Genomic DNA, 13,181 nt, shown 5'->3' with positions numbered 1-13,181 from the left:
CTTTTTAAACAATTCAAACTTTAAAATAATCTTAATAATCGTTTCAACATTAGAAATAAGTTCAATAACAGGTTTGAATAAGTTGGACTTCCACAATTAATATTAATCTTTTCTTTTAACAAAATAATAATAATAATAATAATAATAATAATAATAATACTTTTTATTATTATAAAAGAAATTGGTATATATGCTTATCCATCCCTTATAACTCCCACACTTCTTCAACTTTCATCTCTACATCTCCTTTACAAAACAAAATAATAATAAACAATCATGGCTTCTTCTTCTTCTTCAAGTTGTAGCTTCATCTTCTATGCTCTATTGCTCATACAAGTATATATGCTTGTTAACTCTTTCCTTCTACTATTATTATTATTATTATTATTATTATTATTATTATTATTATCCATCATATATTTGATCATATGAACTTGTTTATAACTTTATGTTAATCTAATCTTTTGATTTGTAACAGCTTTGCAACGCGCGTGAAATCGTGGACAAAGGCCAAAACAACGATCACAACGTCGAAAACCACATAAATATTTATGGGAAGAACGATATTTATGATTTGGACCCGGCTCTAAATGTGTTCTTTCATGTAAATGATTTATATTCAGGCAAAAAAATGCCAATTTATTTCGCGGTAAATGATCCTTCAACAACTCCTAGGTTGTTAACACGAGAAAAATCCGAGTCAATACCATTTTCGTCCCAAAAACTCGCGTACCTTCTCGAGCTTATATCGTTAACCGAGGGCTCGCCACAAGCCTTAGCCATGGAACAAACACTTAAACAGTGTGAGCTTGAGGCCACCCCTGGTGAGACAAGGTTTTGTGCTAGCTCATTAGAGTCAATGCTTGATTTGACACGTGGCATATTGGGTATGGTCAAAATAAAGGCGTTGACCACCAATATTCATAATATGTCAAATACTATTTTGCAAGAGTATACTTTTTTAAATAAGCCTTTTGAGATTGATGTTAATGATATGGTGGCTTGTCACACTATGGCTTATCCTTATACTGTTTATTATTGTCATGGTCAAAAGGGGTATAATAGGGTTTTTGAGATTTCTTTAGGGGGTGAAAATGGAAATATAGTGGACGCTATCGCTGTCTGCCACATGGACACTTCCCATTGGGATAGTGACCACGTGGCGTTCCGTGTGCTTGGAGGCCAGCCTGGCAGCTCGCCGGTGTGTCATTTTCTCCCGGCTGATAATATTGTGTGGATACCGTCACAGTAGATGCATAACGAGTGTTGTATGTTATATACCTCGATCGGAAAGCATGTTTGTATGTGTGTGATATGTAGACCTATAGGTAGTGAATTTATGACCTATTAACAATATTTTGTTTTATTATTTGAGTGTTAAGGTTATAATTTGTGTAACATAGTACTATGTTGTACAATACAAATACAGCTTTATAATGTAACATATGTGAGACAGGTACACTTGTTGCACAACTAGGGGAAAAAACATATAACTAACAACTGATTATTAAACAAATAACTATAAAATATTTCTCTCTGGTGACCAACAAGGTTACAATTTAAATATATTGCCATATTGCTATAGGACTATATGTTAAATGGGACATGAGCCCGGCCCAATTAGACAACCCATTATGAATTTTATTGGTGTCTATACCTTTGTAGTGTTTTCATGAAGGTGAGCGTGAGCCACTAAACTTGGGGTGCGCAGAAAACCGAATTAACTAAACCGAAATCGAATTACCGAAAAAATCAAATTGAAGAAAACTGAACCGAAGCATTAATCGATGGTTAATTTTTTAGTTTTTCGGAAAACCGATTTTTAGGTTTATGTTCGATTATCCATTTTAAAAAAAGATGAAAAAAACAAACCAAACCTTAATATCATGAGTTGGTGAGAGTGACAGGTTTACACATTAATTTTTATAAACGACGAATTTCATGTGTTTAGGTCACTGCACTCCATAAATCAGAGAGTTTCGAGTCTTACTTTGGCTAGACTATGTTGTATTAACTGGGCTCACACTGGATTCAGAATTTGACTTGAGTGTTATCCCCGGATATCATACAATCGGTTGTCACTTAACAGTCGTTGCGCCGCCACAAGAGTAGAACTCTTTAGCGTAACACATAATGGACGAAAACAAATTCAGCCACCCTCACCCACAAGTTTTACTGTAATATTATTTATTTAGAGACATTTTAATATCTAATTAGTAGTAAAAGTGTAAAACAAATTCAGTAAGACTTTTTTGATACTGATACTTCCATATTTATAGCTAACTAAGTAGTTAACAGTCAAATCTATGTAACAAATTTTAAAATAACCTTAAAATTCTAACAAATTAAAATGATTAATAATACATAATTGTGAATGTTCAATTGACACAATTCAATTAAAATATATTTATGACATCATATCTCTATCTTTGAACATAGTCATCAAGACATTACATTGGACATAACTGGAATTTCAAAAGATTTCAAACATGCATGCATGGATTAATTAGTTAATATTTAGGTTTAATGTTCTGAAAATCTGGTCAGTCATAAATTGAACTATACCAATTCACCCTGTTTTAAAAATTAGATGACGTCATGTTTTATTTTTTATCGAATATAAATACTCTCAAAAATTAAAAATCCAAATCATAAAATCAAGCTGATGCAAATTATCATCAATTCTCATTGCTCTAATTTCTTTAAATAAAATTGTTTACAATACATATAGTATAAACTAAATTACTTGTATATTATACATCACTTAATTATTCATCATAGGACCTTTTATCATCTTTGAATCTAGAAATTTCAAATGTTATATATTTTGTAGGGAAAAAATTCAATACAGTAATGCATTAACGTACAATACGTACGCGAATCCATTTTTCACGAATCGAACCATGAAATCACATCCAAACATCTCGGAATCGTCAGTAGATATCCAATCAATCATTGGTTCACCGAAAAAAACAGTTTTGGATAGTTAATAGATCAATTTTACACTTTTTTTCACGAAGACCGTTTTTGAGCGTTTTCTGAGTCTTTTAGGTTTTTAGATGAGCGTTTAAGTTTTTGTGAGCTTTTAAGGCTTTGCTTTGTTTTTTGTCTTTGAGCGTCTCGCGTACCTACCGTACGTTAAGGCATTAACGTACCGTAACTGCACCCATATTTTGTAAATCTCGCTAAAAAGATTAAAAAAAATATCATTTTCAAATATTGTATTATGCATATCTAGTAGACATAAGTTAGAAGGTATTAATTTCAATGTTATTAGAGTTATTATAAATAATGCTCAAATCGACAATATATATATAGATTCAAACTATACAAGATGATGTTGATAACATAATAATCTATATGAAAATTCAAATTTTGAAAGAGATGAATATGTTAGTTACTAGCCAGTTGCCCGCGCGATGCAGCGGTGTATGCGCAAACGCAACCGGTGATAGTACGTTTGTAATCTCGCAACGGTATCTGTGTAACCCGAAGGTGGTATGCATTTAACGTGGCATCAAACGTGTAAGTGCGCCACACAATGCCTATACGCGAGCAACCCGTTATGTATAAGTAATGTCATCCACGTAACTGATGTTTGAACACGCGTAACCGGTGGCAACAAGCAAGAAACAAAGATGTATACAATAATTTCAGATAAACCGCTTTTTAACCCAATCCGTTTTGACGAACATATTCCGACCCGAAAACGTTTTAACCCGAAGCACATTTTGACATGAACCCTTTCGATCTAAACTTATCCCGACATGAACTGAAATAACCCTTTTTGTATTAACCTGTTCCAACCGTAACTTTTTCCGACAACATTAGTCAAACTTGCCCGACCCGTTGCCTGTAATAACTGGTAATCACGAAACGTGTTAGTTTTTTAAAATTAATAAACTATAACAATATCATACCCAAATTAGTAAAATGCTCGTTTTTATAGTGTAACCTTTTAGAAAAAATATTAACGTGTGAAAAAGTTATAGCCTGTAAAAAGTCGTGGGGGTAGTTGGTTAATAATGAGGGAGAAATGTATAACTATTTAATAAATTAACAAAACTTGATTGAAGTTGAAGGACTATTATTGTAAATTATTTTTGAATGAGCAAAGACTATATTACCCTTAGATTTTTAAAATTTTATGCATTGTTACTTGTAGATTATGCAACAAATGAGGTACCTCTTAAAATTTAAGAGGTCCCTTACTCCTATATTATATATAGTATAGATAAAGAGAAAAAAATCCGGAATATTTGTAATATTAAGTTATTTTATTTTTATTATTATTATTTGTTGTAAAAAGATTAAAGCAGATAATACAACCATATTTGAAATTCAAAACCTACTCATTTTTCTCACCTCCTACTTATATAACTCAACCCTAATTACTACTTCTCTTCCTCATCAAAAACTTATAGATACTTTGATTAATATCATGAGAACACCATTATCCATCGCGTCCGATCAAGGCGACCTCAAGCTCTCCCTCCAACAACCGGTACCACTCCGCCACAACCGTCGAAACCCGAGACAAATCCTCCCACAAGGCAAATCCCCCATCATCCGACCACCTTTCCCATGGGCCACAAACCACCGAGCCACAATCCATAGCCTTAAACACCTAACCGAATCGGGGATCACCGTCATCTCAGGCGACGTCCAATGCAAGCGTTGCAACCGACAGTACCAAATCGATCACGACGTAAAAACAAAGTTCATGGAGATCTCATGCTACGTAAAAGAAAATAAATATAAATTAAATGATAGAGCTCCACCTTCATGGCTAAACCCGATTCTACCGAGTTGCCGATTTTGTGCACAAGAGAATTGTGTTAAGCCGGTAATGGCTGCGAATAAGAAATCGATAAATTGGTTGTTTTTGCTTTTGGGACAGATGCTTGGGTGTTGCACTTTGGCTCAACTAAAGTATTTTTGTAAGCATACTAGGAATCATCGAACCGGAGCTAAGGATCGGGTTCTTTTCTTGACGTATTTAGGGTTGTGCAAGCAACTTGAACCGAATGGACCGTTTGATCGTTTGTGACAAGTTGATTATGTTTTGGGATTTTGGGTTGTTTGATTGATGTTAGTATGTTATTTTGGGTTTGTTATTCTTGATGGTACATGTAATGTATTGATCTTGGTATGTGTTTAATATATGGTGTTTATATGAGTTAGCCTTTGATTTGTTGTTTTGGTTATAGACATATGTTGAAATGAAATGGATGTATCATGTTATAACTTATGATTTATAAAAATGAAGTTAAATATTAACAAATGCATATGCATTTAAATTTCCCTTTACTAGTTTTATAAACCGGTGGGTCTTTAAAGCAGTTTAAAGTACGGGTGTGTGTGATTCGGTCTGGTTATTAGCATTAAAAGAACCGAACCGAACCGATCGGTAATCGGTTCGGTTCGGTTAATTTCGGTTAATAACCGATATCAAACATGAGCTAAAATTTTACTGAAAATACATGAAATGAGTGTTTAAATACATGAAATGAAGGTATAACTACATGAAATAAAGGTATAAATATATGAAATCGAGATATTAGTGCATGGAATGGAGATAAAAATACATGAAAATGATAGTACTAAATTATTAATACGTATAATACATGAAATAGAGGAAAAAATGCTGGAAAATATGGAAAAAAAATGAAGAGTTCGGTGCGGTTCGGTTAATTTCGGTTTTCGGTTACTTCGGTTCGGTTCCGTCGGTTTTCGGTTCGGTTTCGGTTAACGATTTAGTTATTGCTCACCCCTAGTTTAAAGCATCCACACCATCAAATCGTAATAAATTGTCACACGAGCTGCTACATCAAATCTCTCAACATTTTTAAAAACGTTTATTTCTCTCACAACACTATATTAACGTACATCAAACCGGACGTTGGTCCTACAATGCTTAACGGCCAAAATACCCAGACGAGTTTACATGATACACATTGTGGGTGCTCTTAGTTAAAATGAACGAGTTTTAAAGTTCATGTTCGATTGAAATTATATTTTTAACTTTTAAGTATAGTTTTTCCAAATGTGAAACAAACATGTATATGTACATTTAATGACAAATGATGCTAAACAGAAGCACAAATTAGGAAGTGATTAAAAAATGTAACTAAAGGTGTGTGATTAATAATTTAGATTTAACTACATGATACAACGAAATTTCAATACCAATGCTAGATTTAACAAATTTAACTAAAGGTTTAATGATCGATTACACAACGAAATTTCAGATTCGGATATTGAAATATACTATCCGAGATTCTTGGATACCCTAAATTGAACACCAATCAATTGCTTTTTAGTTAATGTTAGTTTAGTTGAATAAACAAACTTCAACTTCATTTATTTATGGTCATGAATGTTCGTACATTATTCATTTATATACAATACTACACATATACACAAAGACGGTAGGTTAGAAATCGTTGATTATACAAGTTGAGCAAACGAAGTACTAAATAGTATGTAACGACATCGGTGTAATTTCATAGGGAAACTAGTTATAATATTTACGTGCCTTGAAGTCTCAAGCTAAACCATTGAAATTATTTGTTACTAACTTACCAACAGTCTAAAACCTAATCGGGTTAGATAATCGGTTTTATGTTCTAGAAATCTCGATGCGATTAAAATCAAAGAACCCGAACTACATTTTAAACCCAAATCTAGTCTCATTTTCATTGAAACCTAGAAAATTAAATTGTTATCTAGTTTTGAGGATTTATTTTCGGTTAAGTTTTCCCATCGTTAAATTCAGTTCCGATAAAAAAATAATAATAAACCTTCAACTAAGAACACAAAACCTAAAATTTGATCAATTATACTATTTTACTAAAAACCGACTAACCGCTTACATAATTAAAAAAATGAAGAAAACCATCTTCCACTAAATGACCCGAATACCCACTACACTATACCACAAACAAAAGCTACACTATTTATGGTTTTTCCAATTCCTTTGAATGGCTTAATTTACATAAAAACAAAACCCCGACAAACAACAAACTATTCAGAATATTACATAAAAAAAGAAAAATTAAACAACAAAAAACAAATTAAACGACCCTGATACCAAACCATGGACTCATGGACCTACCCCACAAAATACTAAAAGTAAAAGCGACTAACCGCGTACATAATTGCAAAATATAACAAAACCATCTTCCACGAAACAACCCGAATACTTAGGCTTGTGAACGAAATGAACGTTCATTAAATTGTTTATGAACTGTTCGATGAGAAGTTCGTTTATTTAATAAATGAACGGACATGAAAAAAAAAATTGTGTGTTTGATTAGAAGAACGAACATAATACATGTTTTGTTCGTTCATTTATGTTCGTGAACGTTCGTTTCTGTTCATTTATTAATGCTTGTTTGTGTTCGTTTATTTATGTTTTTTTATCTTTATCCGGTTATGTTCGTGAAATGTTCGTTCAGATTTAAACAAACACAAACATGTTCATTTTCGTATAAAGTTAAATGAACGAACATGCTAACGAATACCCGTTGCCCTATCCCACAACCAAAAGCTACCATTTTTGTCATCTTTGATAGGACGAAGCATGGATCATCAATCTCGTCATAAATCACACGTATAATAATAATAATAATAAATTAATAACAAATTGATCTTATTCCATCAATCAATTTCATCAATTTATTAATTTTAATTTGATTATTTAATGTTGGTTAATTAAATTACAGATGGGAAATTGGAAAGATGAAGAAAGTGAAGGTGAAACAGAGGCAGTGATAATAGGGGGTATGGTGTTGGATATTCATGCCACTCCTTCTATTCATCCTAACCCAAGAACTACAGCTCCTGGAAAGGTATTAATTATGACTTGGAAACGGTTCGGGTTCGGGTCGGGTCAGAACGGGTCTATCCAAAAACTGTTATTTGGGTTTGGGTCAGGATGGGTCGGGTGGAAAGGGGTCGGGTTGGAATGTGTTTCGGGTCAAAATGGGTTAGGGTCGTGCCGATAAAAAGAGGTCATTTTGTTCGGGTTGGGGCGGGTTCGGGTCAAAACGGGTTAGGGTCGAAACGGGTTTCAAGAAAAGGTTAATTTGGTTTGGGTTAGGGACGGGTTCGTGTCGGAACAGGTTCGGGTGAAAACGGGTTGGTTTAAAAAATGGGTTAATTTGGTTCGGGTTTGGGTCAAACTTGGTTAGGGTCGGACGTGTTGATTCTGAAAAAGGTTAATTAGGTCTGGGTCGGGACGGGTTGGAACAGGTTTCGGGTCAAAATGGATTGGTTTAGAAAATGGTTTTTTTGAAATGACTGTACATTTCAGCTTTGTTTCTAGTTTTCGGCATCGGTAACGAGCGTTCAGTCGCCCGTTGTTTAAATGGCGGTTATGCGCATTTTAGTTTCGGTTTTGGGAGCTGTGATAATTGGGGTTATGGTTGTCTCAATCAACACACTCTGACCCGTTTTATGAGAAACAACCCAAAGTTTTTTAAAAAAAAAACTACCCATATAACCCGTGGTGGGTTAAATTTTCAAGCCTAGTCTAAATCATTATTCTACTTCGAGACTTTAATTTGTCGTAAGATTCAAGCTTTGAACTCGTTATAGTTGTTATCATGATATTATGCGTTATGAATCATAACGCATAATATCATAAATTACGACTAGCTCGGCTAGTTTTGACTTACGAGAGCTCAAACTCGCTTCATTTCAAGTTCTTTTTCTAATGTTCGAGCTCGGCTCGTGAGTTGTTCTTTCAAGCTTGAGCTCTTTTATTATTTATTATTTAATATTTAATCTATACACGTTTCTAATTATTTTTTATATATTTTGAGAAAAACCTTAAACGAGCGCCTTCAAGCTCGTATAGTACCATAAATGAGCCAAAGCTTGAATCGAGCTCGGCTGTGACGAGCCTAAATGAGCTTCCCTTATAAGGGTTGAGCTCGGGCTCGATAACTAACGAGCTTTATCTGAGGCTCGGGTTCGGCTCGAACTCGAAAACGCTCGGCTTGTTTCAAGCTTGTTATCTACATGAGCTCGAGTAGCTCGCAAACGGCTTGTCTCGTTTGCACTCCTAGTTATGATATGGTGATAAATTGACTGAAAAGTGTCAAGTTCAAACCTTTATTCTTGCCAAACATCTTATAGATAATAATAATTATTATAATTACTTCATCTGCACATACAAACACCCCTTAATGCACTTAATTTATTATATAAGTTTTTGTATTCAGGTGCAACATGCAGCAGGTGGTGTAGCAAGGAACATTGCTGAGTGTGTATCAAAACTTGGAACAAAGCCTTACATGATAAGTGCATTAGGATTAGACATGCCAGGTCAGCAATATTATTATTATTATTATTATTGTTATTAATATTATTATTATTAATAATATAATATTATAATTTTTTTAGTTATATACTTATATTTAACAGTGTCAAAATATTGTTTGTCAAAACATTGTTATATTCAACAGGGAATTTGCTGCTGGAATACTGGAAGTCTGCAGGATTATCAATAAACGGTAAACGCGTTTAAACCTCAAATTTTTTTTAAAGAAGCTTTAATGTTTATATAAATATAATGTTGTATTTTTATTTATTTAAGGCATTCGAATGGGCCACGAGATTGAGACTCCAGTTGTATCTATTATCTTTGATACCGAAGGAGAACCGGCTGCTGGTGTTGCAAGTGTTGAATCAGTTGTAAGTATATTCTCGAAACCGTATGTATATCGCATATATATATATATATATTTTACTTATTGTTTTTTTATAGGAACGATTTCTTACACCGGAATGGATTGTACAATTTAAATCCAATATAGCCTCGGCTCCTATCGTGATGGTTGATGCAAACTTAAGTCCACCGGCTCTCAAAACGTCTTGTCAACGTATGTACAGTTAAAATAGATAAAAAATAATGATAAAAAGAATAAAGTTTATAATATATTATTATTTTGAATTTTGTACTTGCAGTGGCGGCAGAGGTTGGTACCGCAGTGTGGTTCGAGCCGGTATCTGTAGCAAAGTCAAAAAGAATCGCTTCCGTTGCGAATTATGTGAGTTTCTTATTCAAATACTCATTTTTCAAAATTGTTAGCGTAGAAGGAAACAAGTCAAACCGGTCAAAAGTTGCCTAAAATGCATTTTGGCGACATAAATGATAAACCTCATAAATCATTTTATTCAACTAGTTTGATTATATGGAAATATTAAAGGTATTTATCGTATTTGACTCACTAAATATGAGGGGTGTGCGTGAAATCGAAAAAACAGAACCTAAACAAAAACTGACGATTTGATCGTTTTATGTTTTTTTTTAAACCAAACTTTTGGTTCGTTTTGGTTTTGCATGTGTTTGAAACCAAAAAAACCGAACCGAATCTATAGATTTTAATTTTTAATATTGAATATGAACTAATACATAAGATTTTAACATTCATTTTAGCCCAAATGTATAATAAATTAATAATCAAGTAAATATTAATTAACTAAAAGATTTTGGCCGAAATTCACTATTTTGGGCCAAAAAAAATTTTCGCTCATAATTTCAAGCACGAGAGGTATAACGGAACTAAACCCAAACCGTACACTGAAAAAACCAAAACCGAAAGGTATGCAAAAACCGAAAAAAAAAACTTATTTTTGGTTTTTTTTTTTTGGTTTGACCTGTTACTCAACCTGCCCGTTTTGCCACCTCTAATTACTTTCCGTTTATTACAAACAGTTTAATTTTGGTCTTTCATTCTGTTTATATAATCTTTTATATTGAAAAATTATTTACAGGTAACGTTTACTTCACCTAACGAAGACGAGTTAATCTCCATTGCAAATTCTCTATCTTCCAAACAAAAATTTCCACCGGTTAAAAAAAACAATAACACGACAATATCGTCACTATTTCAACAACTCAAACCCGCAATATGGGTTTTACTTGAATCCGGGATTCAAGTGGTTATTCTAACACTCGGGTCAAAAGGTGTATTGTTATGCTCGAAAGGACGGTTTGACTTTCGACATATCGGGCCGAAACGAAACAACCGGTCACATGATATTGGGAAAATGTTATATGAAACAATAAGTCAACTCTGCCCTTCTGACCGGTTTTTTAGTGCGTTACGGCTTGAAAAACGGGCTAGTGTGAGCCCGTATGTGGTGCATTTTCCAGCTGTGGAATGTGAGTCGGTGGTGAGGTTGACGGGTGCGGGTGATTGTTTGGTTGGTGGTGCGGTTGCTGCAATTTGTGCAGGGTTGGATGTTATGCAGGGTGTGGCGGTTGGGATTGCGGCTGCTAAAGGCGCGGTTGAGGCGGAGGCGAATGTGCCTAATAGTTATAAGTTGGATCAAATTGCAGGTATGCTTTAAAAAGTTTTTTTTTTAATAAAACTATATTTAATATTTGTTTTTTATACTGCAGCTGATGCAAGAACAGTGTACTTGGGTGCCAAGGTTGTTTTTGGTAATTCAAAGTTGTAAAACGTTGTCGTCGAGGGATTTTTAAACGTCAAATGAAGCATGTTTCATGAGTCGTTATTGTCTTATTGAACATTTGTTTGATCGTTAATCAGTTAATGCACGGAAGTGAACGCTACGTACTGGTTCAACCATACATATATCGGGATATATTTAAGTTTCTTGATATTTCTTCTGAAATTTGTTTTGTGCCGCCATGAAGTCATCAACATATTATGTGATTATATAAATTTAGTTTTATATTTTGAGGCGTGGCTCGGCTTTCTTAACTTATAAAGAACTCAGGCTAAGCTCATTTTCGAGCTTTATGTCCAAAGCTTGAGCTCGGATGTTAAAGAGAATTTTCAAGACTAGCCAGATTTAAATATTCATAAAAAATTGACGCTTTTACCCCACTCCTTAAGACACTGCGATTTTATGAGTGAGGGTATTTGCGCCATTTATGTTCGCAAGGCTATGAGCCTATGAAACAAAAGCACTTCATTTATTCAAACAGATGCATATTATGAATTTTTGCTCACCAGAAGCACTAGTTGAAGAGTTTTCGCTCACCCGAATGTGTAACTTGACCACAAAGTTAAACAACTCGCGATACGTGAAACAATTGCAATCGTTCATGGTGAAAACCGGGAATGATATTAGCACGTTTGCAGTAAGCGTGTTGGTTGATATGTATTTGAAAACCGGGTGTTTTAACGAAGCTTATGACGCGTTTAACGGGTGTGCGTACGCGCGTTGGCGGATCTTAGCTTGGGCCAGGTCGGGCCTCGGCCCCAGCTTTTTCGCATAGTATTTAATTTTTTTGAACACACACCACATATATATATAGCAGTTACTGTACGCTAATGTCTTAACGTACGGTAGGTACGCGAGACGCTCAAAGGAAAAAACCTAAAACGCTCAGAAAACGCTCAAAAACGGTCTTTGTGAAAAAAAAAATGAAAAATTGATCGATTAACCATCCAAAACTGTTTTTTTCGATGAACCAATGATTAATTGGATATGTATTGACGATTCCGAGATGTTGGGATGTGATTTCATGGATCGATTTCGTGAAAAAATGGATTCGCGAACCTATCGTACGTTAAGGTATTATTGTATTGGATCTTTTCCCTATATATATATATATATATATATATATAATGTATTAAGCCCGACCGATCAATATTATTTGTTCAAAACCGGTAGCGAAAATGCGTCATTGATTATGGGTTATTGTTCACAACAGAATATGTACACTGGAGACGGGTGTTTGGCCCGTTAAAGTCAAAGAATTCGGTAGTCTGGTCTGCAATGTTTTCTGGTTACTTAAACTGCAACTGTTGTGAAAATGTGTTTGAATTATTTCACATTTCAAACAGCAAGAATTAGAAACAAATTTAGTTGATGATTCAATCTGGTCCACGATGCTCGGTGCGTGTGCGATGCAGGCGATTATAGATCCCGGAAAACAAATCCATGGTTATATATAAAAATAAAAGATTATTAGTAACATGAAAGTTATAAGCTTGTTAGTCGACATGTATTCAGAATGTGGCAAGGGGCAACATAGTATACGCGGAGAGAATATTTAAGCGAGTTAACGTTAAGGACTCGGTTATCTACAGTGTCATGATATCGGGTTTTGTTCACCATGGTTATGTAGAACACGCATTTAAAGTTACCGATAATATGGTAAAAGACGGTTTTACCCTTGATGGTGTAACTTA

General features: G+C 34.2%; 2 protein-coding genes across 2 annotated transcripts; both read left to right on the top strand.

The window, feature by feature from the left end:
- Nucleotides 1-228: 228 nt before the first annotated feature.
- LOC143540878 (BURP domain-containing protein BNM2A-like) lies at nt 229-1,324 on the top strand. The gene is made up of 2 exons (XM_077033841.1): nt 229-336; nt 479-1,324. The coding sequence occupies exons 1-2, from the start codon at nt 277-279 to the stop codon at nt 1,250-1,252; spliced, it is 834 nt and encodes a 277-aa protein (XP_076889956.1). The 5' UTR covers nt 229-276; the 3' UTR covers nt 1,253-1,324.
- Nucleotides 1,325-7,576: 6,252 nt separating this feature from the next.
- LOC143540877 (pseudouridine kinase-like) lies at nt 7,577-11,652 on the top strand. Its single transcript, XM_077033839.1, has 9 exons — nt 7,577-7,615; nt 7,728-7,853; nt 9,231-9,333; nt 9,474-9,521; nt 9,605-9,702; nt 9,776-9,890; nt 9,976-10,058; nt 10,786-11,353; nt 11,417-11,652. Exons 1-9 carry the CDS (start codon nt 7,586-7,588, stop codon nt 11,473-11,475), a joined length of 1,230 nt encoding a protein of 409 aa, XP_076889954.1. The 5' UTR covers nt 7,577-7,585; the 3' UTR covers nt 11,476-11,652.
- The last annotated feature ends 1,529 nt before the right edge of the window (nt 11,653-13,181 follow it).

This window comes from Bidens hawaiensis, unplaced genomic scaffold (genome assembly GCF_021521415.1).
Source record: "Bidens hawaiensis isolate Kalapana, Puna unplaced genomic scaffold, B.hawaiensis_p1.1 tig00012385_1, whole genome shotgun sequence".
In the NCBI taxonomy this organism is placed as follows: Eukaryota; Viridiplantae; Streptophyta; class Magnoliopsida; order Asterales; family Asteraceae; genus Bidens; species Bidens hawaiensis.
The sequence above is the reverse complement of the archived record's forward strand: the minus strand, read 5'-3'. Positions and strand labels throughout refer to the sequence as shown.

What these genes read in the sequence shown, in the direction of transcription:
- LOC143540877 (XM_077033839.1), top strand. Translation starts at nt 7,586, where the DNA reads ATGGATCATCAATCTCGTCATAAATCACAC. An exon ending in TTGCAAGTGTTGAATCAGTT is followed by an intron (nt 9,703 to 9,775) that starts GTAAGTATATTC and finishes GTTTTTTTATAG; the next exon opens with GAACGATTTCTTACACCGGA. An exon ending in TAAGTTGGATCAAATTGCAG is followed by an intron (nt 11,354 to 11,416) that starts GTATGCTTTAAA and finishes TTTATACTGCAG; the next exon opens with CTGATGCAAGAACAGTGTAC.
- LOC143540878 (XM_077033841.1), top strand. Translation starts at nt 277, where the DNA reads ATGGCTTCTTCTTCTTCTTCAAGTTGTAGCTTCATCTTCTATGCTCTA. An exon ending in ATGCTCTATTGCTCATACAA is followed by an intron (nt 337 to 478) that starts GTATATATGCTT and finishes GATTTGTAACAG; the next exon opens with CTTTGCAACGCGCGTGAAAT.